Source organism: Corvus moneduloides, chromosome 9, assembly GCF_009650955.1.
Source record: "Corvus moneduloides isolate bCorMon1 chromosome 9, bCorMon1.pri, whole genome shotgun sequence".
In the NCBI taxonomy this organism is placed as follows: Eukaryota; Metazoa; Chordata; class Aves; order Passeriformes; family Corvidae; genus Corvus; species Corvus moneduloides.
The window spans coordinates 27,060,340-27,086,172 of NC_045484.1; the positions used below are offsets into that span (position 1 = coordinate 27,060,340).

Consider the following 25,833-nt stretch of genomic DNA (forward strand, 5'->3'; position numbering starts at 1 on the left):
GATCTCTGAGTCACTAGGAAAAAGCAGCCAGCTTTGTTTTGTTTTTATTTTTGTTTCAGTAAAAAAAACACTTCCCACTCAAACTTTTGAAACTTCCACGTGGCACACAGGGGGATCAGTTCCAGTTGATATAAGCCTGGATGAAGAGAGGGAGGAAATAACTTAATTGCTTTAGACTTTCGTTCAGCTGGAGTGGAGAGGAAAGAATCAGTGTCCCTTCTTTGGAATCCAGCAAGAAGGTCGTGTTGTTGGTGAGGACAGATCTTCTGCAGGTTTTGTGGAGGTACTGTATGAAGCACTGCGGGGTACTCACAAAACAGGTGGCTTTATATTTAATATAGTAAGGGCTGTCAGGGACAAAAAGCTATGTTGCTTTCTTGGTAGTATTGCTGCACTTGGAGCATACTGTTATCAACTGTATGTTCCTGTTCTTTTCACCAAATAAGAAATGTGAGGTTTCTGGGCTGAATGTCTCTCTGTGTGTGTGTGTGTGTGCGCATGTGGTGGAAGGTTCTGATGTTGGTGCTGTTAATGTGAGATATAGAAGATAGAAAAGAGATTGAATGGATGGGGTGTTACAGCATATTTGGGGACTTTGCCTCTAAGACATTTGTAGCTTCAGCCTATGGATCCCTGGTCCCCGAAGATCAGTTGATGTGTTGAAAAGGAGGGAGAGTTAAAGGGGAGGGAGATAAAATGCAGGAAAAACTGCTGATCTATCTCCTCCTAGCTAATTTGAACCAGACCCCCAGAGAATGGGAGGACATTCCCACCTGGGAATGATTTGGGTTGAATGCAGCTAAACTCAAAGGTGCAGTAACGGTGCAGCTCCAGTGTCCTGCAATGAAATGCAAAAGCATGCACACTGTCTCTGCTTCTCTTCTGCCAATTCCTGCATGCTGGCTTTTGGCTTCGCTCATGGATCTTGCAAACTGCGTTGACAAAAGTAATGGGAGATTGTTTATTTCCCAAGTCTTTATATTCAGGCTGTAGCTGCTTCCTCTTTCCTACTCACATTTTCCCATATGGTGACTTTGGAAAATTCCTCTCTGATTTCGCTGGGAAGTGCAGGAAGCTCTCACTGGTAGAGGGTTGCCTGTTGCTCTCTCCAATTCTGCTGCTCACATCTGGAAAGGATCTGGCTTGGAAAGGGGAGACTTGCTCTGAGCTCAGTGCATGTTACTGACATGGCATGAGCTGAGAGCCTGTGGGGGCAAGAGAAATGTTCTTCTCCATTCATCTGATTTCTGACAGCAAAGGTGAGTTTTTCTATTTTTTTTAAAGCTGGCTTGTCAGACAACCTGCTGCAGCAGCCTGCCTGTCAGCTGCAGCTTTTAGCAAGGGTACTCAGTGTAACAAACTCAGTTAACCTGTGGATTTTGGAGGAGAATCCTCTCTTTCAGTGAATGTTTTTCTCATCTCTGTGTATGTGTGTCCTGTGAGAATGTGTTTGGAGAATAATAGGTAACAGAGATTAGATATTTTGAAAGTGATTCTGTTGTTTATTGGGGGAACTGTAATCACTGAGAAGCATTCAGTAACTCCTGAAACTTCAGTTTACCTCTTGAGACTGTGCCTTTTGTAGCACTCTCGTGTTGTGAGGCATCAAAGTGCAGGTATCAGTTGTGTCTGGACCCAGAAAGATACAGCCACAGACGCCCCTGAGCTGGTTTCAGTGTCACTTCAGTCTTTGGGTAGCAGGTCCTGATCCAAAGCCCTCCTATATCAAGGGAACAGGACTGACTCTTTCTAGTGGGTTTTGAGCTACTCCTTTAGAAGCTTTCTTAGTAAGGCTGTGAATCAGGCCCATGGGAATGAGTTGAAAGGGAGTGAGTTACTTCAGCCTTTCTTTGAACTAAAAGAAAATCACAATCATGCCTGGTTTTACTGCCTGCACTCCAGATGTACACAGATGTTCCTGTATCCAAAGTGTCTCACTGTGCTAGAGCAGCATTCCCTCCAAAGGCATTGTAGCAGACACATGCATATTGATAAGGGGGTGAGATTTTCTCAAACACTTACTGGCAATAGATAGAATATTTCATGTTAATTTTTTAACATCTTTTCACCAATAGATGTGGAAAAGTCAGCATGTTGCAAATCTGTAGAGCCCAAGACCAACCACGATGTAACTGTGCTCTGGGAACAGCGCTGGTAGTGTTACAGCAGAGCTGACTGAGACCTGTATATACAAGGTTTTTTTGTCTATAGTTTCTTTTGCAAGTATCTATAAGGGTGAGATGTTATAGAGGAAAAATACTTTCTTAGAGATCTGAAGTACTTTCTGAGATGATTTGCCCTAAAATTTCTGAAATATTTTCTGAGATTAGGTCACCAAATACTAAGGATTTTACTAATCCTCTGTTGGCATACTCCATATGGCCAATTTTGGTCTCAGTATTAATATCTAGCTGCCATACAAGGAATGTTTTATAAAAGAGATGAATTTCATTATATTCAGCTATTACAGATATGAAAGCTGTAAAATAGTGGAGCAGGGGGAAGAGGGATCAAGCACATAATGATAAATACTTAAAATCATCAACCCAGCATGTTTGAAGCAAAGACCAGGACTAAAGCAACACCAGCATCCATGTTTTGGGATGCTCTGCCCTGTAGTCCCACCTGCTCCCATTTCTTCAAGTATAAGTCAGTGTTTAAAAAAATTATTTAAGACTTTCATGACTGTGACTGAGAGCAGGATCTCTCCAATGCTTCCCAAGCACCCAAGCTCTCTGTGAGAGCTCCTGGTGCAAAGCCGCAAGGAGCTGTGGGCAGATGTAAATATAGACATGCAGTTCTGACAGCTGCCAGTCTGGCTCTGTGAGGTTCTTGTTTCTGATGCGAAGAAGGAATCTGGGCTAGCAGAGGTGAAGAGAGTACTTATTTCATAAGGTCATGAATCCATCGTGCCTTTTCACCTTAAAAGATCAGCCTAAGTGTTTCTCATCACTGTCAAATCCTTCTGTGAAGAATAGCTGAGAGGATAAATAAGAAGTCATAACCAACCCTGACTGCAAACCTTTATGTATGAAATCTGAGAAGGGCAGAAAGTGGGACCGAGGGGGCTGGGTTAGGGCCAGCTGGCTGCTCCAGTAGATACTCAGCTTCTGTTTGGATTATTTTAACCTGCGGCCAGAAAGATAAAAGCTGAACATTGGCCAAGTGTTTTAGGTTCAGATCAGCACTGTCCAAAATCCATAGGAAGCCCATTCTGTTTTCAGTAGGCGCGAGGTTTTGTTATTGCACGTGTAGCAGCCCCTCTGAGTCACCTTCTCCAGCCTCTATGCGTAAATAACGAGACGAATTTCTTCCTATGCAAACCCGTGAGGAACGGTACGACCGACAGCCACATTGAACTAACATTGCATAACCTCTTCCCTGTATCTGCGGGATCATCTGGCGTTTCTCAATATGAAAAAAGCAATAAATAACCTGGGGAGTCGGGGTCGGTGCGGGGGATGCTGCCGGGCCGCCGGCTGTACCCGGGGCCCACTGGCTGCGCAGCGCCAAGCGCCTTGAGGGGACGCGAAAGCGCCCCGGGAGAGCGGGAGGCGGCGGCGGGGCTGGCCCCGGCCGGGCCGGGGTTGCGGGGCCGCGCCAGTGCTGCCCCCGCGGCGCTGGCCCGGGGCGCTGGCCCGCGGCGCTGACCCGCTGTCCGGCTCGCAGGGGCGATGCCCGCCGGCGGCCGGGCGCTGCTGGCGCTGCTGGGGCTCCCGGCGCTGCTGGCGCTGGGCTGCGCCGCCGACAGCGACTTCGCCGAGGGCGGCCCGGAGCGGCGGCGGCCCGGGGCGGGCCCCGCCTGCCCCCGCGACTGCGGCTGCACCCAGGAGGGCGTCGTGGACTGCGGCGGCATCGACCTCAAGGAGTTCCCGCTGCTGCTGCCCGAGCTGACCAACCACCTCTCCCTGCAGGTAAGGGCATCCCTCGGCCCCGTGCCCTCATCCCTCCCCTGAACCCCGTGCTTTCCCTCAGCCCCTCCTTGGCTCCCGGCGGGAGCAGCAGGTGCAGCAGGCCTGGCTCCTGAGCTCGACGAATGCGCATGGTTATCAGCATCCTCTCCCCTCAGATCCAGGGAGGGGAAAAAGAGCTCCACAGGCTCTCACAGCTCCATGAGAAGAATTTTTGTCCAAACCAACAATTTCTTGTTTCTCCTTTGGCCAACACATATTTCTGGTGGAGGCCTTTCATTTTGAGATGTCTTTGAAGAAGACGATAAATGGCAGAGAACTTTTTGGGCAGCACGGCATGTTAGTTCAGACACAGAGAGCCAGGCCAGAGGCAGGCCAACCCGTGTCCCCCAGTGTCCCACCTCTCCCTGCAGCACATGGACTCAGCAAGGAGCAGGAATGAGCTGGCCATTGCCACCCATCACCCGAAGTGGCACTGCCTGGTGCTGGGCTGCCTGTGGCCAAGACACTGATGTCATGCAATGGTCCCGCTCCACACACCTCATGTTTTCTCATGAAAAGGACAAGTAAGATGTGAGATATGAGCTTCAGGAAGAAGAATTGGGAGGTCCTAGACTGTCAGCATGTTTCCATGCTCTGCTGTTAGTTAATTGATCCCTGTGACCAGCATTTGGGCAGGTGTCCTTTCCCTGCCAGTGCTCTGACAGGGAAAGGGCAGTGCTTCTAACCAGAAGGGCTAGAGCATAGCAGTCCTGTGGCCGTGCCTCCTTGGAGCAGTGGCAGTAGTTCCGGTTTCCAATGCCTGGCCCTTCACCAACTGCTTTTGCTTTATTGCTCCCATCTGTCAATTCTGTTCAATGGATGAAACGCAGATTTTGTTTAGAGCTTTTCATTTAGAAAAACTGTAATGGAAGCTGGCACCTTCCTCAGCAGATCTGTCCCAGGCGTGTGCTAGCCATGGCTCCTGCCTCTGCTGCCAAAAGAAAAGAAGTTTTTTGGAGCTGCAGCTGCCACCTTCTGTGCACTGGCCTGGCTTCCAGCACAGTGGGTCCTTGACTGGTCCCCTGGATGCTAAAACTAGAACCACTCATTAATGGTCAGAATGTTAGTCAGCATGTTAATGAAAATCTGATGGCAGTCACCCCTGACAGCACAGCCAGTGAAAGTGAACCCAGTTTAATGCTTCCTATCCATAACAAGTGGCTTTTAAAACAACCCATGAATAACAGAAGCCATAAACTTGGAAATCCACCATGCCAACCTTGTAGCAAATGCCTTGCTGCAGCTACAAGGTTTGGCTGTGGCAGATGGATTGTGGGCCTTGCCAGGCATAATCACACTCTTTGGTGCATCCTGGAGATGAGCAGGAGTCAGTCTTTCAAATGCTGCTGGGTTTGGATGTTTTCGGTTTGAGATCTGAGTTTGGATCATTACTGAGAGAAGTCTTGACAAGGATTTGACATGGTGGGTTCACTTCCAGATTTTATTTAAGTTCACAGTCTGGTTTTACTGGGATCCTTCTTGGATTACTTTGCTGATGATTAATACTCTCCATTTTCTCAGAATAATCAGATAGAAGAAATCTTTCCAGAAGAGCTTGCTCGTCTTTATAGACTGGAAACTCTCAATTTGCAAAACAACAGGCTGACTTCAAAAGGTGAGCCACGGGGTGGACAGAGCCTGTGCCTCCAGAACACCAGCTTGTGCAATGAGGCCAGTGACAGCTGATAAGGAAAGCCAGAGTGATGGATTGCCTTGGTTGGAGTGGTTTGCTGTGAGCCTCACTCCTCTGGCCGTCACACAGATCTTGGAGACACTTTATCATCTGAAACATAATACTCAGTGTAGAAGAATGCAGCCCTGCTGAACCAGTGGAGGAGACCTGGCAGCAGCTCGTGTACTGTGGTGTGAGATCTTCTCATCCAGGAAACTCCCTCTGGTCCCACAGGCACTTCCATGCAATGCACTTGAGAACCAGAAACATCCACATGCTGAATGATTTCCTCCTGAATGACCTTGTTTAGTTCAGTCTAGTCAGTCAGGGTAGTTTGGTCCAGTTTTGTCCTTGTCAAATTTGGTATGAATTTATATACATATTGCAAATAAGGACATTTCTACCCTTCTCAAACCATTTTGATTTTTGTAGGCAAGTTTTGCTGGCTCAGTCTTATGCTTATTAGAGAAACTTGACAAGGAGTTAGCGAGGAAAGCAAAAGAAACAGAGAAATTGGAGTAAACAGTAAGAGAGGAGGATATGGGATGCAAAAGAAGTAATTATTAATAATTTATGTGTCAGCCAGTTGATCTGAATGCTCTTTTTATCCTTATTGCAATGTTAGAGAGAAAACTTTATGAAATTGTGGGCATATTATACATGGGCTTCAAGGCACAGCACTCTTACACAGCACAGGGAAAGCTGTGCTTAATATATCCAGCCTTTGACATTATGACTTCTGGGCCTTCATGTTTCTTTCACAAGCCCCAGTGCAGCCCTGAGTTTCCAACACGTTTTGACATGGGAAATAGCTTCACCTTTGACTCATGGTTATCTAAGTGCCAGGTGAAAGTGTTACTTGCAGGCTTTCCATTGTGACAGCAGTTGTGCATGTGTGATCAGCTGGATGTGGGATGACTCAGATGAAAATTAATAATTATTGGGGACGATAAGCCCTGAGCTGGATCAGCTCTCTGAGCTGGTTACTGTTTGGATATCTGTATTGTGGGGGAGCGGAGCGAGAGAAGGGTTGTGACATGCAGATACTGGGGTAACTTTGGCAATATAGTCATGCATTGGGTTGATCTGATCATTAAGGAGCCTCAGATTATGTCCTTGCAAGAAAAAAGATTTGCAGAATCATAAGCAAATTACAGGAGAAGGTTCTCAGATAGTGTGGTTGCTGCAAGCACTGATAATCAGCCATAGGGCAGATCTGCACAGCTATGTACCTGACCCCTGCCAGTGGGCTTGGCCACAAAGCCTTGTGTGATCAGGATTTTAAATAGTTATCCATTGCTCTTAACAAGTTTGTACTGTTTGATTTGGTTTGTGGGTTTGGGGTTTTTTCCAATTAAATAAAAAGAGACAACAATAGGTTTGAATCAGATTGTTTCAGTGGCATTAAAAAGTATTTCAATCTCACATGAAAGATACTGAGAGGGAAAGCTGTCCTCTGATATTTTCACTCAGAATGGCAGTAAGGTGCTGATGTCACTGATTAGTTATTCCTATTCTTAAGGGTTGCCAGAGGAAGCGTTTGAGCATCTGGAGAACCTGAATTACCTGTACCTGGCAAACAATAAGGTAAGAAGCTCTGAAGCCTTTTAGAGTTCTTTTCTAGTTGCGTTCTGAAAATTAAATGAGCAAGATGTCAATTCTTTCAAAATATATGTTCTACTTAAGTAAAACTGCTAAAGTGATATTCTAATGCAGGTTCATCTAAGGTCAAAACAGTATATGTGAAAAGTTTAGAGGCTGCACATGCAGGTATATTTTGAACACTTGTTTATTTGTGCACCTGGTGAAAGGTTTCCCTCGTGTAGGGGGATACAGCCCCTGCATGTATAAATTACCACTGTCTTCAGCAGGCTTTGGATCAGCTGCATGCAGATTTGGCTCCTGCCTGTATGTAGGGTAATGATGTGAAATGCTGCCTTATCAGATGAGGCTGGTTGAAAAATTTGTGAACAAACACATCCTAGTGCCTTTGTTTGAGCCATCAAGATCTGTAAAAAGCTATCCAGTTTTCCCTGACTCCCATTCTTATTAGGTTTGATATGGGGAGGATACCCACACACAGTGACACTGTGCCAGTCATTAATTTATTCTTTTAGCTGCTGCAGTGGTTAGGAGCTGAATTTCTTCTTATGATGGAGAAGATCCCAGATGCTTTCCTATTAATGACCTAGGTTGGATGTCTTAACAGAAGCACATCTTTCCTGCCAAGGCTAGGAAATGAAATAGCTTCTCATATACCCTTGCATCTGGGTGGTTCCCATTATGGCTTTCTTTATCCCCAGTGATTGTCCACAAATATTTGCTACAAAAGAAACTGGGATCCACAGAAAAACATAAGTTAAAACATCTGAGAGAACTTCTTTGTCTATAAAAATCCTGCCCTTCCATCCCACCTTCTCTCTCTCTGAATGTCTGTATATATATTTTATTATCCTCTTAAAATCTGGGACCATTTGATTTTCTGATTAAATACATGTGGCCACATTCAGGTTTCAGTCAGGCCAAGACACATCCAGAATCACTCCATACATTTCTGTATGGAGTGATTGAGAATAGAACCCATTCCTTAGTACAGTAACATTGTGTTCTTTTCTCTCTTTCAAGCACCATTTCCATGTAACAATCTTGGCAGTTAATAACTCCATAAAAAGGAACAAGCCAGACTGTGACTAATATTCCAGAACCTTGCACTCTGATTTTCCCTGTGTAACAAAACAAAGTGTTTGGTTTTTCTGGCTTTGCTGCAGAGAGAAAAGAATCCCAAAAGAAATTGCAAACATCAGCGAATGTCAGAAGTAGTTAGAGTGAGAGATTGTAGACCCGCAAAAATAACACATTTCTTTATAAATCACAAGCCAGGACAAACCAGATTGGCTTCAAACTGCATCTTCTCTGCAGCAGGAAACATTGTGGATCAAGTTACTGTGGTATCTGGAGGAGAGCAGGGATTTGCTGGTAGTTTGCTCCTTGTTTTATGGATTATCTTAATGCTGCTTTATCTTCCATTGTGATCCCATCAGATGTAGCTAAATCATCTTTCATTAAACTGGCATAGTTGATCAGAGAAAAGAAATGTAACAGACTAAAAGCCTTCTGTGGCCTGTGAGTAACAAGTACTTCAAGTAAAGAGCAGATGCTGTAGTTTCCTTTTTAATTTTTCACCCCCATTCTCATGTTTTGTATCTCTCATAAAGAGTGCACAGTAAACCTTGTTAATGAAAGAAATTGTTCCACCAAACTATAGACCAGATCCTGAGCTGTCATTATTATTTAATATAAGCAGATGATTTTGGTGGCAGAAGGTTTGCATTTTCCCATATCCTGAAAGTGATATGGGATTCACCCCAGTCCAGTACTTCTGTTTTTATCAAAGCTTCATCCAAGCAAGAAAAATGGTTTCAAAGCTGGTAATGACTTTTTCTATTAACCTTCTGAATTCATTAGTTAACAGTGGAGAAACACTCTCTGCCACATAGAAAGGAAGGTGCAGAAATAAAGTTGAAAGAGAATTGCAGCTGGAGAAATGCAGATTGCTTCTTGTTAGGCAATAAATTAGACAAAGCTATTCAAGTCAACTTGATTTTTGCTAACACTTAAAACAATCCAGCAGAAATCCTTCAAGCAGGTAACCAGTGAAGATCAGTCTCATGACCAAGTGCTGAAATGCCACAGCAAAGTCCTGAGCAAGTGAAAACTCCTTTTGGATTAAATTTCTCTCTTTCCTCTTTCTTGTGGTTCTGATGTCTTTCATTTCACATGTCTGAGCCATGTCCTTTGTTTTGTATAAAAGTTATGACCTAATTGACTGGAAAAAAGCTTTAATGTACCACCATGTATCAAAATGATTGTCTTGTTTCCTGTGTCTGAATTGTTAATATTGTGTCATGGTAGAGACTTATTTCTTTCTGAGGCATTGTCGGATCTTCTTACTCAGAGATGAGTGCTTTTATCCAGTTCCCTGAAATCATATCTCCCAGATCAGGAGGTGAGAGATTACCACCAAAGCCAAGAACAACTGCAGTAATATGCAGAATGCCTCATTCCAGTGCTCACAAACCACCTGGAAATACTGATAGCAGTGTGATTTGTGGGAAAGATCTTTTTTGTGTTTGTGACCATTAAATGTTTGAGACAGGCTAAGGATGGAGGTTTTGGGACAGCTGGAAATGAAGAACAGTAAATAATGGGGGGGTTTTTTGTTTGTTTTTTTTTTTAAGAAGACTGTTTTATGAGTCCAGTAAATTGGAAGTTCATGGATGGAGTTCATCAATGCACACTTGACATACCAGTAGAGAGGGGTATAGGCACTATTTGGATAAATACATAGCTTAAGGCTTAGGTTAAGTTTTTTTTAAGGCTTAGGCAGTTCTCCAATAAAGTGTCTCCTTTCACACAGTGTTCATATTTTAAATATTTTTGGTTTTACGCTATTATTCATAACCAACTGCAGTTTTATAGTAATAAAAGTTTGAAAAATATGGTTTCTCATCATGTGAGTTTTGCTGTGCTTTGTTGGCTGAAAGGACTAGGTTCTGTTTCACCACAACAGAGCTGTGAGGAAGATTACAGATTCCATGAACTTCAGGCTAGAAGGCAGCTCTCTTCCATTGCCCCAGTTTCCCATCCTGATCTCAAAGACGACAAAGAATTCAGTTACCTCCCTGGGAAAGATGTTCTCTCCAGAGCCCTTTGGAGTGCACATAAAACCCTGAGTGGTCTCATTACTACTGCAGTGAACACCTGTAACCAGGGTGGCTGCACCTGCCAACTGCAATTCAGTGTCTTCTCTACTCAAGGATTATCTATTACAGCATTGTGTTAAAAATTTGTTTCCCAAGGGCTTTATCCTGATGCTTAAAGCTTCTGGATTTATGCTTCCCAGAAAACTGTCCTCCATCCAGCCTGGATTGTAGCCTGTATTCTTGGTTTGTAGGTGAATGACTTTGCTATTAACAGTCACTCAGCGAACCTGGCTATTGTATTACCTGGATGCTCTCTAAAACTGAGCTCTTTTTTTTGATGATTACTTTCCACTCCACCCATTTGTTCAGATGCAGACATTTTTAGGGTTAGCTTTTAAAATCACCAATAAAAATAGCAGTAAGAGCAACACATTCAATCCTATACCTGTTGTCAGCTATAAAATTTTGGAGACAGGGCCTTTCTGTATTTCCTCATACATCACTTGTTTATTGAACAAAGTATCACTGTACACTTTGCTTTGAAGTGCCATTCAGTATTCCATCATTTGGCTCAGAAGTATCCTTGTTCTTTGGGAGCCTGAATCCCCCTTGCAGAGATCATCAGAAATGGATGCAGTGGAGCAGACGTGTGAAGTGACACTTCCCCTCCACAATACATTTTCGCAAGTGAATAAGCAGTAGGTCACTGTGAGGGGGGTTGGAGTTTTTTGGCACAGCAGACTGGGGAATTTGGAACAATAGTAAGCAAAGTGTTTGCTCTCTGAATAACAATTTCTTGATTTCTTCCACCAAAAAGAGACAGGACCCTTCCAACCAAAACAAACATTTTCATATCTTAGAGCAAAAGTCTGTCTCCTTCCTGGACAGATTAGTGAGTGAGGACAATTTGTTTTTGTTCATGCAATCTACATTCAGTTTAATTTATCTTTGCCTGTTCAGGGAAGATAAATTTGCAAGTGTTTTGCTGCTGCTCTAATACTTGCTTAAAACATTTGCTGCATTTCCCCTGTATATTTCTTTTACAGCTAACAGTGGCTCCGAAATTCCTACCAAATACCTTGATCAGTGCAGATTTTGCAGCCAATTATCTCACTAAGATATATGGGCTCACATTTGGACAGAAACCAAACTTGAGGTAAGGAACTGGGAAGTAAAACAATACTGGTGTTCTGCCCCTGCTTGGATGCAGTTGTTGGGTGATAAGAAACTATCCAGGTAAACTATATTATTGCCCACTTGTGTTTTTGGAAAGAATGTGTTATTATCAGCATGAAAGATCAAACAAACACATTCCAAGGGCTTTTGCTAGCTGCCAGACACTTCTGCAAATATGAAATGAAATTGTCCCTATTTTATTTGTGTATCAGGAATTGAAAAGAACAGATTTAGTTTCTCAAAATGGAGATTAGCTATTTAGAAATCTCTAGTTTTATTACAGTCCATTAGTTTTTAAATAAAATCAGGTGGAGGGTGCAGTACTCAGTGCAGTATAACTCAATTCTATTAAAGGTAAGCACTTCAGCACCTACAGAAGTGTTCAAACCCCAGGTCTGATGCCAAAGGTCTCTGCTTAGTTTTAGGCTGTGGTTTTCTCATCTGGATCCACAGCAGCACATCCATGTCAAACTCAGAGGCACACAGACCACCTCCTGTGAGGTATGGGCTTTTCTAAAGAGGTTTTGAGTAATCTGCAGCATCCAAATACTGCACCATCCAGATCCTGCAAAGACATCCCAAACTCTGTTGGGAGTAATTTACACAGCCAGGTTTGGAAGCAGTTAATTACAGCTGACCCAGCTGAGCCCCTACAGCCTGGTCTTGTAATGAACTGAAGAACTCTCCATTCCCACTGAATTCATTGAGAGCTGGAGCTATTCTGCACTTCCTGGGCCTTTAGTCTCTTGGCTCTTGGAAGCTGAAAGGGCTGAGTCACTCACAGATTTCTGGCAATATCTCATGATGAAAGAAGCTAGATTTATACATGTTTTCTTCCTTAATCTGAAGATGCAGATGCTGCTGTGTTTTGGTTCCATACTAAAATTACTGACTCTTCTGAAGTGATTTTCACTCTCTTCTATACCAACACTGATTTTAATCAGAATAAGAATTTATTGATTTCCAAGATCACTCATATAAAATCCTAACGCAGTTGTTTCAGTTGTTTTGTTTGCCCCCAGCAGAGTTCATGATCTCAGACTGATTATTTGGAGAGTAAGTTTTTCAGAAAGGCAAATATTTGTGAGTTAAAAGTACAGCTGACCACGCAGGGTAAACAATACTTTCAGTGTAGCTCTGAACTCCCTGGAGTGTGTGATCACACAATTGTATTTCCATACTGAGCCTTTCCTTCCTTCCAGAAGGATGGTGCCAAGTCCTCTGCAACGGGTAGAGAATCCAAGAACAAGTTAAAAAAGCACATTTTGATACTTTTGCAGTTTTAACCCCTCTCTACAAATTTAGCTGCCTGCTGCACCTAGGGTAAACACCGGAAAGGAAGAGGTAATCAGTCACTAAAAACCTGTAACTTCTTCAGTTACAAAGAAGTCTTACGAATTCATTTAGCAGTTAAGCCAGTGAAAAGCAGGAATAACTTCATAAAGGTACATTGCTTTGTACAGAATTGAAACCTGTGTAAGAATGAGTCAATTTCTGAAAATCTGTTTGGAGAAACTTTTTGTGAATATTAAAGATTGAAAGTAAGAAGGGCAATGGCTCATTAAAAACCAACTCTTCCAGACTGAGTAAATCTGTTGTCTTTCTGTTAGTATCCTATTCTGAGTTCTAGGAGTAGGAGACAAATTGTTTCCTGGGGTATTTCCAGCCTTCATGGGAGCAGGAAGAACGGCGAGTTAAGAAATGGTCCTTTCTTACGAGACCTTCCGGTTGGTTTTGCAAGCCCAAGCAGGCCAGACTCAGCTCCAAAAAGAAGTTAAAATTGGGGCATATCTGTTAAACAGAGATAATTCCAACCCTCTGAGTGAGGCCACCACACTGACATTCTGTGTTTCTAAGTACTGCACAGTCCCAGCTTGCACTCAGTTTCTTCTTTTAAGAAGATAAGGCCACTTGTGAAATTTGCATTCACATGCAGGTTTGGATTTGGAATAAACCTAACTTTCAGAGAGTATTGGGGCCAGCCGTTTGGTTTTGCACCTGTATCCCTTGCTAAGTTAAAGGACACATTTTAAAAACAAATATAATTATATCAAAGAAAGAAGAAAAGATTGAAATTAAGTTTTAAACTAATTTCTCTCAGTAAACAAAAACTCCAGATCTCCCTATCTGTTGAACTTCATATTTTATTTCCTTCCAACAGATCTGTGTATCTTCATAACAACAAACTTTCAGATGCTGGGTTACCTGATAATATGTTCAACGGCTCGAATAATGTGGAGATACTCATCATGTCCAGCAATTTCTTGAAGTATGTTCCAAAGAATCTCCCTCCAGCACTATATAAATTACACTTACAGGTAATGACAACAAAGTTTTGTAATCCTGTGTTTGTGTGGGTTTCACACCACACAGTCAAGACATCCCAGTGCACCTGGAAACACCCCCAGGCCCACTTTAAGTCTTGCCTGCTGTATTCTCAACAGTAGCTGTCCCAGTGTCCTTCCGTTTTGTCCATAAGCAACAGTGGTTTTTGCAAATCACCAGAATGCTCATAAGGGGCAGAAATGCCTTGCTGTGTTTGCAGGGGGATGTATTACAAACTCCTGGGTGGTTGCATTGTTGGTCTCCTCCCTGCACATACCGATATTAATACATCTTAGAACAGGAAGTGAGTGCATCATTCCGTGGCCATGTTTCCATGACCTCCCAGTTAAGTTTGCCACTGATGCCACTTCTCCTGATAGCTGCTCAGCCACTCTGTGCTGGCTTTGCTCACTAACTTGTTTCACACAGACACTGTTTCCCAGCATCAGTGTCTGCTGCTTGCTACTGAACTGGCAATTCGGTTTGGATCAGGCATCCTCTACTGCTACAACTCCTCCAGCAACAGCGCAATAGCAGAGTTGTGCTATTAACTACTCTCCAGCATTTTTAATTACATGTCATCTGATGATGATAAAAATGCTTCATCATGTCTGTGCTGGAGATCTGAGCCTTAGCAATGGGAGAGCCACAGCGGTGGGGAGTCCTGGGTCTGCTAGCTCCGAGTGTTGACAGCTCCTTGGACGTGCAGAGGCTGGAGTCTGTTATCAGCCCTGCACTGAGGCAGCTCTGTGCTGCCTCCCAGCTTTCTTTTCCCTTGAAGGTTTCACCAGAATTCTTGTTAAAGTCTTCTAGAGAACAGACTTCTCCAGCTTGAAGAAAAGTAAATGCAACCAGTCCAGTCCCTTAAATTGCTGGAATTTCTCTCCAAAGTATGAACTTACTTGTTCCCTGCATTTTTTTACACTTACAGTAATCATTATCTCCCTATTATTTGTGTGACTCCCAAAGGGGTTTCACACTTTGAGGATTACACTTTGAACTCGTCTCCTTCCCTGCTGTCCCCAGTTGTGTTAAGGGCAGAGGAGACGAGCAGAGAAATGAGTGTTTTATATGCAAGTGCACCATCTGTCAGTAGTAACATTTACCTTGATATTTTGACTGGGAAAAATCCAGGACAATGAGAAATGAGAGGCAGCCAGTAGTGGACCAAAAGTATCTGACAGGTGTACTTTAGATGTGATTTTTTCCTTTTACTGTTAATTGAGACATTTAGCCAGATTTGTCTGTGTGATCCAGTCTGTCCATCACATTATAATGCCCCCTAAATATTTTATGTCTAGTCCTTTAGAAGTTTAATTGCCTGTTAGTTGAACAGAACCCAAATGTTGTATTTATTCATGCCAAATACTGTGCTTTGTGCTTCTGGTGAGTCTAGAGCAACAAGCTGGAGAAGATTCCCAAAGGAGCCTTCAGCGAACTTGCTGGTCTGCGGGAGCTGTATTTGCAGAATAACTACTTGTCTAATGAGGGAATGGACAACGAAACTTTTTGGTGAGACTGAGATGTGCAGTTTGTACCTCTGTGTCTGTCTGCCCCCTCTGGTACAGTCACACATCTACTGAACAAAGGACACAGTAAAAAGTAAAGTTATTAAAAGCTGGATGGTGTTATGCATTTCACTGCTAAATCTGAGATGCAGATGCTGCCATTCAAAAGCAAAGGTCTGGGTGAGTGGTTGCAGAATAGTTTCATACAAAACACAGGACAGTGAACATCAGACTGCACCACTCCCTGCCTGCCACAGACCCAGTCACACAGGTACTAAGTGTCTTCTGGGAAAAGCCACCTAGAACAACATGGAAAGCCACTCTGGTCTTCCAAAACAGTCAAAAGTGAGGTTACCTGGGACTTTCCAGTTTCTAGGGCACTTCACTTGGCATTAGAGCCACACCTTCATCTTCACTGGAGCCACTTGTGTGTTTCTCTGAAGGTGACTTGAAAGCAGCCACAGACACACAGCTGTGAATTCCCCTGGCCCAGCTGTACCCCCGTGCAGGTGGTTGCTGGAGCAGGCAGGGATGCAATGGTACTGCTCAAGAGCCAGATGGCTGCAGAAGCTTTGCTATCAACTGGTGAAACAGAAATAGCCTTTGGCTGTCCTAGATTTAGCCTGGGACTTAGCACTTAAAAAATTTAACATTTTTTTCTTTGCTTGCACTGAATGCTGCCCTTTTTCTACCTGAAGATCCAGACCACACAATCGGTCCTGCCCATAATTTAGTTCTGTAAACTCTCCTGATCTCCAGACACAAAAATGTACCAAACTGTGCTTTCCTTTTCCATTTCTCATTCCGAGAAACCTCCCTTAGTAGTTTAATATATTTGTGTTGAGTCCACCTCCAGGTCATGTTGGACATACAATTTTTGTTAAGATATTCCCATCCTAGGAAGACTTACAAATTTGCAGCAATGAAGTATTTTACCTAAAGATTATATTTGTTCATTCAGAGCATGTCTGGATAGCTGGAATAGCAGTGTAGTAACCAGTAAGTAATGTCTGTAACACATTAGTTCTCATGTTTCCTGAAAACTTTCTAGTCATCTGTGATGGGTTATGTAGTGTCAATAGATTAAAACTCTCATTTGAACTGAGAAACTGACTTGAAATACAAGGGAATACAGGGTTCCTCAGTCCTGGCATATAATGCCGTTGATCCACATCCAGTTGGTATAAGTGGCTGGTTTGAGGGTTTAATTTAGCTTCAACTGAGACCATGGAATCCAGATTCAGTAGCTTACACAAAGCAGCTCTAGCCCTGACTCACTTCCATAATACTGGAGGGTCAGGAGAAGTTCACTACCTTAGCCTAGGACACTGAGTTAGCATTTCTGCTTTTCATAAGAGTAACATTCCATCATCTAGAAAGCAGACTTGCCTTTCAATTTCAGTATATACTTTCAGAAAGACAGAAATTACTCATGCTCAGGCTTTGTTTCTGTGAAACCGAGAGCTGAACTCTGTGTTCTGGTGGTGCTCCCATGGCATCTTCCTTGTGGTATTTGTTCACTGAAATTGCTCATATGTTGCTATCTGTGACTGCAAAAGTGATCTCAGTCCTCAGCCCAGTGGCAGTTTGGGTGTCTGTGGACTCTGGCATGTTCTCTTGCTAGTGTGGCTGAGGAGCAGGGGCAGTGCCACGTCCTAATCCCTAATGAAAATATGGGTGCTCCCTGTTTTGGTGTCCACATCATTCATATCATGAGTCAGAAAAGGGCAGTCAGTAGTGGAAGCCATGCTGGGTAAAAAGGCTCTAAAGCAAAGGTTGTAAAATCTTAGAGGAAACTGGTTATTGTTTCACCTTGCAGAATCTAAACGGAGAGTGTTTTCTTTCCTGCTTTCCCAAGGAAATTGTCTAGTCTTGAATATCTGGATTTGTCCAGCAATAACCTCTCACAAATCCCAAGTGGTTTACCTCGAAACATCGTCCTCCTCCACCTGGAGAAGAATGCAATTAAGGTGATTGACAGAGATGTCTTGACCCAAATTAAGAATCTGGAGTACCTTCTGCTCCACAATAACAAATTAAAAGCCCGAGGTATTCACCCCTTAGCCTTCCAGGGCTTAAAGAAGCTGCACACTGTCCACCTGTACAATAACATGCTGGAAAGGATCCCCAGTGGGCTGCCCCGGCGAGTGAAGACACTTATGATCCTTCATAATCAGATCTCAGAGATTAACAGGAATGACTTTGCTACTACTTACTTCCTTGAAGAGCTGAACCTGAGCTACAACAAACTCACAAGTCCCCAGATCCATCGGGAGGCCTTCCGTAAACTGCGGCAACTAAAGTCCCTGGATCTTTCTGGAAACAATCTGCACACGGTGCCTTTTGGCTTTCCAAAGAACTTGCAGGTTCTGAAGCTGAAGGAGAATGAGATAAGCGTTATCCCAAAAGGGACTTTGTCTGGAATGACAAAACTGCGGGAACTGTATTTGAGCAACAATAAACTGAAAGTAAATTCAATTTATTCAAGAGCATGGAGAGAACTCAGCAGTCTCCAGGTAGAAACATCACCTTCTCTAATTGTTTTAGTGATGCTGATGTCCTCATCTGTCTGCCTAAATCAAATTATGTAGCACCAATACTAAATGTGCTTGGTCCTCATGTTTTGGGGTTGCATTGTGAGTGCTACACACTGTTTCTAGAGTAGAAATGATGTGCTGTTGTCCCAGAGGTGGGTACCTTCCACTGCTGGCCAGTCCAGCTTTGTTTCTGAACCCTGACAGTGTCCTATATTTTCAGAAAAACATCAGTGAATGTTGTCATTAAAACTGAAATTAGGCTTTTCAAATAGCTTGTCTCCCAAAAGATTTAAAATCAGCTCTGAATAGAGACAGCAGGAGGAAGGAATGCATAAACAAAAACACTCTTAATTCTCAAAGCCCCCACATCAGCTTATAGTCAGACAAGCCAAGCTGTAGGATTTAGCAGCTCAGCTGGCTAAGGCACCTGGGGAGCAGCTCAGAGGTCTGGATTCAATCAGCAGTCTTCTCATTTGCTTAATTGTTGGAGAAAGTTAAACACAAACCATAAGGCAGGCAGGAACAATCACATTTGTGCTGAGCAAAATGATCTTTCAGAATTGTTACACTGGCTGAAGGATTTGTCTGCATTTCCTTTTAGGCAACAGCCCCTTTCCTGCAGTGAAAGGTATTGCCTGTGTCATATGGCATCCATGGAGGGTGCATATGGTCAGGTCACTGCACAGGCAAAGTGTGCACATCTCAGAGCAGATCAGGGATAAGGACATGGAGCATATGTCACACTGGCCTCCAGTGTGTTTTCAGACAATCCTGATGTTAATCTATATGAATGTTCCTTTCTGTTGTGTCTGGGAAAAACCAATAGCTTGTTGCTCAGTTAATGTCAATCAGCAATGCAGCAATAGTGTCTGTCGAGCTGTTTGCATCAGCTGCAGATTTGGTCCCTGGCTTTAATAATACCTTTTGCCTTTGTTTGATGCCTCACTGATTGTGTGTGTGTGTGTGTGTGTGTGTGTGTGTGCATGTGCAAATATATCTAATGTGCAAAGTCTGGAAGGAAGATGCTGTTGAAAATTATGGACTGCTGGGACTGTTTTTCTGCAGTACCTTAATAAAATGTAGGTTGTTTTATTTTCAAACAAAAATGGGTCATGAGCCCTGTTAGGCAGCTGGAGTTGTTGGCTGGAATGAAGAACTTTTCTTCTCAAAGGTCCTGATTCACAATTACTTTGTGGAACTTTTGTTCTACTGTCACTTCCTTGCAGTCAGTGTCAAGCCAGAGTAAGGTGTTGCTGAATCAAACATTGGCCATCCCCACACCAAACCTCACTCCCATTAAACAGGGTTCAGATAATAGCACAGACTTAAAATTCTGCTGGACTAATGGGGCATTTATGGTTGTTTGTTTTCTTTGGAACAACGTTACTTCTTGTTGGCTGTTTCCAGCTGAATCCTTTTTATCATTAAGTGCTTAACTGTGCAGTTGGTTTCTGAGTTGGTGCACTGGAGTGAATTTGGCAAATAACCATCCCATAAAGACCCTGATCATGCATATACTTAGTAAATGCTTCAGTCCACAGTTTCCATGGAAATCACTGGAGACTCTGCAACTGCAAAGTGAGACATTTACATAATGGACTTGGCAGTACTGGGTTAACAGTTGGAGTCAATGATCTTAAAGCTTTTTTCCAACCTAAACAATTCAATGATTCTATTGATAATTGTTTTCCAGACTGGCATTATGTGAGGAATAAAAGCACTGGAATTAGGACAGTTGTTTGCAGAAGTGTAGCTTTGAGTAGTGTGTAACTAGTGAGTGTCAGGTTGGTGCTATGAAAATGCTACAGGATACCAAAACATTTCTATTGATCCATTCTCTTGGATAAAATTAATCTCAGAAATGATCATGACCTTTATTCCTGCTGTCTTCATATGTCTCTATGTTAGAATATTTCCAGATGGTTTTCGATGTAACCGTACCTATTACCAACCTTAGCCAGCAAAGTGTTTGCAGTAGCAGCTTCCAAGGAATTCTGATGCATATCTGAAACTCAGCCTGTTTTTAATTTACTTGAAGCAGACATGGGCTAATGCCTGGGGACAGAGATAAAGAAATGTTGGAACTCTGAAACAAACCAGCATGATGTATCATGTGAAATCAGGATGCTCAGTAGGAGTGTAAGAGAGTAGAACTGTCTTGGCCACACTTACCTTGATGCAAATTAGAGGTAGATGAAGTTAGTTTATTCTATAACAAATATAACTTCAAACTTAAATCTCTTTCTGGAGTGTTTCTAATATTTAAATTGAGTTATTTATTTGACCCCTTGTTGTCTCTCTTGCAGTCACTAGATATGGCTGGCAACCAGCTGACATCTATCCCATTAGGCCTGCCAGAATCTCTGGAATATCTGTATCTCCAGAACAACAAGATCACAACGGTTTCAGAGAATGCTTTTGAATCCACACCCAAAATAAAGGGGATTTACCTCAGGTAAGGCCAAGTTTCCACTTCAACACACAAGATTTTTTCCTGCTTCATCCACTTTGTAATTGCTTACTTTTCAGAAAGTATTTTAAATCCTTACTTTCTGAACAAGCATATTTGGTTCATAGTAATATGTGATAAAACTATATTCATCTGCTCAGAAAAGACATGGATACACATAATAAGTTCTTTTCAGAGAGCTTGTCTTTTCTATGCTTATTAGAATGGGTTTGGCATGCCACTAATTCTGGGAAATTAATGTTTAACATGATGTCATATTCCAATATTCAGCTGTGAGCCAAAAGTTGACAGTCCTCTTGTAGAAGTACAGCTTTGCCTGTGTCTGTTGGCCCTGGATTTTAACAAAATCCCCCTCCAGTGAGGTGTGTGTGATTAATCTTGGAGTTGTGTGCATTCCCTTGATAGTTTTGTCAGAAACAAGTGACAAGTTACAACTGTGAAGGTTACTTAACTCAGTCTAGGGGCTTTACTGGGTATTTTCCCACTCTGTCAGTTGGATGAGGACTTTGTTTTTATAGATGACAGATACTGACCTTTTTCTACATGTAATGTAAACTCACAGTAACAACTGATTTAAGCAGAGATTTATATCACAAGAAGTGATTCTGTCCCCATAATATATTCAGTTTTAATCTGATGGAATACTATTGAAAATATTAATTAGAAGTAATTTATGAATCCCTACAGAATAATTGATTAAGCTGATCCAATGGATGTGTTCAAAAAGCCCAGGCTGCACAAGACTAAATATGGTCTTATTTTGTCTATATGCAACTAAACTGCCCTGTAGTTCTGAATAGTTCTGGAGCATACCTTTATGGATGCATGATTCTATACCCAGCAAATAAAATTACAAAGTCTGGTGTAAATTAGAGCAGTCTGTCTATTCAGCTGCTCACATTTATGAGATTTTAGTGAATGCTTGGATGTGAACCAGAAACCACATACCACATTCTACATTTCTATATAAAGAAAAAAGGAATTTGCAAAACAGTTTTGCTAACATATTCAGAAGGCAACTCCACCCAAGCTCAGTCGTATTTTTAATGGGAGGCTATTAATCACTGCAGTGCTGTTAAACAATAATATACATATGGAAATATTACACAGAATACAATTTTAAGCATGTTCAAGAGCAACAGACCAGTATATGTGACAGGTTCTTAAACTGCAGATTAGTTTATTAGTATTCCTGAAAACCCAAATAACAGCTGAAAAATTACTGCTTTTATTCCTGAAAACCCAAATAGCAGCTGAAAAATTACTGCTTTGTTTATAAAGGGATACTTTGTTTTGAGTTTTGTAGGTGAAGAGTTAAACTATCCAGGAATGACACAGAATGTCATGAAAAATCAGTTACATTTTGAAATGTGGACTATGGAGCAGATGCCTTTCTTCTTTGGGAAGGAGAAAGCAGAAGAGCAAGAGAAAGAATTTGTGGGGGAGGAATTCTAGTATTATGATTTTATTTCTTCCCCCATCCAGAGGAGTCAGCATTTCTAGAGTGCTCTTGTGAGTCAGTGTAATCTTAGAGTTACTTCGGTCAGTGTAGAGTAGCTGCAGAATGGTTTCCTCTTAGTCTTCTCATTTCTGTGTTGCATATAAAAATGGGTTTATTTTAACAGGGGTGCCTTTTTGTTTGTTTACAGGTTTAATAAGATTTCAGTTGGAGCACTGAAAGAAAGTACCTTCCAAAACCTGAAGCACTTACAGGTACTGGATATTGAAGGGAACCTTGAATTCAGCAACAGTTCAAAGAATAAGGATGACTCAGAAGAGGAAATGGAAGATGAGGAAGAGGAAGAGGAAGAAGAACTGAGATAAAATGTGAACTCACACAGTCCCATCATGTGAGAGGTAACAGCTGTAGTTGAGTTAAATCAAGGTCCCAGTTCTCAGACTCTTGTGTAAATAATTCCAGTTTACACACATGATTGAAGCATAACAAGTGAGTGTCTGAACCCTGAACTTAAAGACTTCCATTAAAACATGATGGGGAATCACAAATCTAAAAGGGTTGAAAATACAATATTCTGTAAAATGAAACAGCATATATCTGTTTTATCAGAGGCAATGGACTGTTCTTACTGGCTTCTGTTTACAGCCACAGGAGACATGAGAGTTAAAGATGCAGGTCCTTGTTTAGAAATTCTGATAACAAAAAATGCAAAGGTATTTCATGGTACTTTTAAGCATATCCATCAAAAGGAAAACAACAAACTGTGAGGCTTGCTGATGCAGAAGACATGTGAGCTGAAAACAGATAAAAAATTAGACAAATTAAAGTAAGATTAGACCCATTGGTGTTTGTTAAATATGTCATTAGATTACAAACTCTGTCTCAAGCAGTATTTAAATCACTGACCACTTGGAGTGGGAAGATATAGCTGTACTTAGTGTATTTCTTATTAAAAGAATAGCCTCTTTACTTGAATCTCTTTTCAACTGCAGAAGAAAAGATACAGGGAGAATGATATTTGAAGAATATATATAATGATATTTGAAGAATATATTTTTTTTTTTCATAGGAATAGCAATCTACTTACTGCATCTCTTTAGCATCTTATGTTCAAAGATGATGAGGTTCAGGACTGCTCTTTACTTCCGGAGATCTAAACTCTTGAGAGTGGGGAAAAAATAGTTTTGTCCCTAATCAACATTTTGTCACTGAGAATGACACAAGGAATTGCTAAGAGTAGTGCTAAAAGGCTTAAAAGATGATGGGGCTTGAAAAGGGCAGAAGGTACTCAGGAAGTCAAACATCAGCCCTCCTGGCTGGGCTATGTGAAAACTTTGTTAAACAAGAAATAATTTATCTCTACAGACTTGGGGTATATTAAAAATCAGTGCATCTCTGGTTTAGTTTGGGGCACGTGTGACATGTCAACAGGTACTAAGTTGGTCTTACACTGAATTCTGTATTCCATTATGTAACTTACTTTATTTTTCTGTTTTGCAGGAAAACATATGGAAAAATACATATATGTCTATGTGTATATATCTCTATAGATATACAGAGAACACTTAGCAAAATGTGCAATGAATTACGCAGAAACTGTTGTGGCACTGGGCCAGGCTCATGGAAGACAGTGTATTTCAGTGCCTTATTCAGGGAGAGACCCTGAATGCCTTTCCAAAGCTTCCAAATCATCTTATACAAGACCCAGGATCATAAGGGATTGCTCTGGAACTCACAAAAGCTGGCTTTTGTTTCTTTTGTTTCTCTTCCCTCACTGTTTCCATCTGTAATAACAATATGGGACTGTTTTGAACACAGGCCTTCAAATGCCATTTTTGTCACTGCATTTTAAGTGAACCATGTTTATGCCACTTTTCTTTTGCTCCACCCAAAAGAAGCTGTTGTTGGCCAGGGTAGATGGATATTTGCAGTAGTTTCATGTGCAGAGCAGTGTATGAGGCATTTTGGTCATCAAGCAGCAGTAATAATTCTGGATGCAATTATTTCTCTGTTATAACAATGTGTATATTTGGATGAGAAAAACAAAATAAGGCTGGATCCCATAATATTTTATCTCTACTGCCAAAGCCTGCAGTATATGCAGTATGTTTTAGAAAGGTTTTAAGATAAAACAATTGCTCTTGTGAATATATATATATATATATATATATATAAAACCTGTATGTCTGCCTTCCAGAGCTTTGGTAAATTTTTTGTCTTGCTGTTGTTTGCCCATGGGGCAGTTGGGTGAATATCTCTGAAGGTGCGATCAGAGGATGGAGTGACAGGATGAAGTTTAATGTATGTGGTAGAATTTTCCACAGTGTGTATCTCATTCTCACTGAGAGTCAGGAGTGAGGCTAATGATGTAGAAGAGATTAGTGAGTGTGGGCTGTCTTAGGAGAAAACTATTAAATGTCAAAAGAAACTCGTTTAGTTCAAGTCTGGAGACAGTGCCTGCTGTCGTACTCCCTTAAAGCCTCCCCTATTTTATGATGTTGAGTGCTCTCAGCTCCTATTGGAATCATAGAAAATGAAGAAACCAAGGAAAAGAAGACCTACAGAGGTACAAGTTTCTTAGCTGGTTATAATGTCCTTCATCTGAGGCAGCTAATCTGCTTGAAAAAATGGTCTTTTCTTTTGAGGATTTCTGACTGAACATGTGTTGTTTTGCAAACTGCATTCCAGGATTTACTTGGAAACACAGTTGGCTTAATTTTTTACCAGCTGTTTTCCTGCTGGAGATCTAGTTCCACGCTCTCCCTTTGGTCTCCCACAGCACATAACAGTAATTTCAAGCTGTTGTTTCCTACCTTAGACAATTCAACACAATCATTAATCATAGAAGAAAAGATTGCTTCCTGAAAAAGTAAAAGCTTGGCCCTAAAAGTTGCAAAACCCACACATTTTTGAATATCAGCTATACAGCTGAGCAGTAAAATATCCTTCCAGCTGACTGCTGGGATAGATTTTAATGTAAAATGTCTACAGAATGTAGCTCAAGTCAACTAGGTACCTCCAGCAAACACCAGTGGAAGTTTTACCAGTCTTTTGTGAAAAAGACCAATTTATTAAACTCCTGAACAAGCTGAGAATATGCAGATTTGTCCAGTTTTATGGAGTACTGTTCTATTGTGTTTCAGCTTCTGTCCCTTGGACTACAATTCCATGAAAAGTCAGGTGGCTCAGACTTCTTTGAATGCCTTATGAGTCTGATGCAGTGAGTGCAGGGGTGAAGGTTCATTGTAGCACCTGTAGAATCAAAAATATTAGGATGATACAGACACTGTTAAGCTTCTTGAGCAAGTGGCAGCCTTTGCCAAAGGAGACCCACCTACAGTTTAAGGTGCACATAGTATAGACCAGATAAAGTTAGGAAACCCTTATCCAAGTTTATTTCAAAATAGTTGCACACTGAATTTCTCCTTTGGGACAATGGGACAATGTTTTCCAGCAGGAAAAAGCCCCAAGAAACAACTACCACTCTTACCCAGTAAAAGCCTCATATGCTCCAAGATTGTTCTGTAAGAGTTTGGTGAGGGAGAGCCACAGGCCTGATTCCTCACTTACCTGATATCATCAGCACCTATGACACTGGACATAATACTGTCAGACCAAAATGGTAGTCTATTTCTTTCTTTTAAAGGAGTAAGAGACACCATGAGGGATGTTGAGGAATAATCAGAAATCTGTGGGATTAAGCCCACATATTTTTTTGACTGTGGGTGGTACCCATAATCCAAAAATCCAATCCAGACCTTGTGTGGAGCAGGACCCAGGAACAGGCTCTAATTTTATTATTTCCTTTAGTGAAAATGGGAGTTGGCAAGTTGGCCTTTTCTTAGGCCACAAAGAGGCAACACAAACACTGCTTTCCTATAACTTTCTTCCTGTGATTTGCTTGGATTTGGGAAAGAGAAGAATGAAAGTGTTTTAAGGCTGAGATAGATGTATGAATAGTGAAAATTTGAAGTCTAAAATGTTTAGTTGGCAATTTTATCCCTAAATATGCATTTGCACATGCTTGGTA

The 25,833-nt window shown here is 41.7% G+C and overlaps 1 protein-coding gene across 2 annotated transcripts; it reads left to right on the forward strand.

Moving 5' to 3' along the window:
• On the forward strand, positions 1–25,833 carry PODN (podocan). Of its 2 annotated transcripts, none has more exons than XM_032117787.1 (11): positions 1–1,259; positions 3,670–3,914; positions 5,475–5,568; positions 7,148–7,212; positions 11,375–11,484; positions 13,666–13,822; positions 15,226–15,341; positions 17,196–17,853; positions 20,181–20,329; positions 21,994–22,201; positions 23,304–25,833. In XM_032117787.1, exons 1-10 carry the CDS (start codon positions 1,223–1,225, stop codon positions 22,166–22,168), a joined length of 1,806 nt encoding a protein of 601 aa, XP_031973678.1. In that variant the 5' UTR covers positions 1–1,222; the 3' UTR covers positions 22,169–22,201; positions 23,304–25,833. The 2 variants fall into 2 exon arrangements, with proteins under 2 accessions (XP_031973678.1, XP_031973680.1); XM_032117789.1 differs by having other exon boundaries at positions 1–283.

Excerpts from the sequence above, each read along its gene's own strand:
- PODN (XM_032117787.1), top strand. The coding sequence starts at position 1,223 with ATGTTCTTCTCCATTCATCTGATTTCTGACAGCAAAG. Across the intron at positions 3,915-5,474 it reads CCAACCACCTCTCCCTGCAG|AATAATCAGATAGAAGAAAT; the intron begins GTAAGGGCATCC and ends CCATTTTCTCAG. Across the intron at positions 7,213-11,374 it reads TGTACCTGGCAAACAATAAG|CTAACAGTGGCTCCGAAATT; the intron begins GTAAGAAGCTCT and ends TTTCTTTTACAG.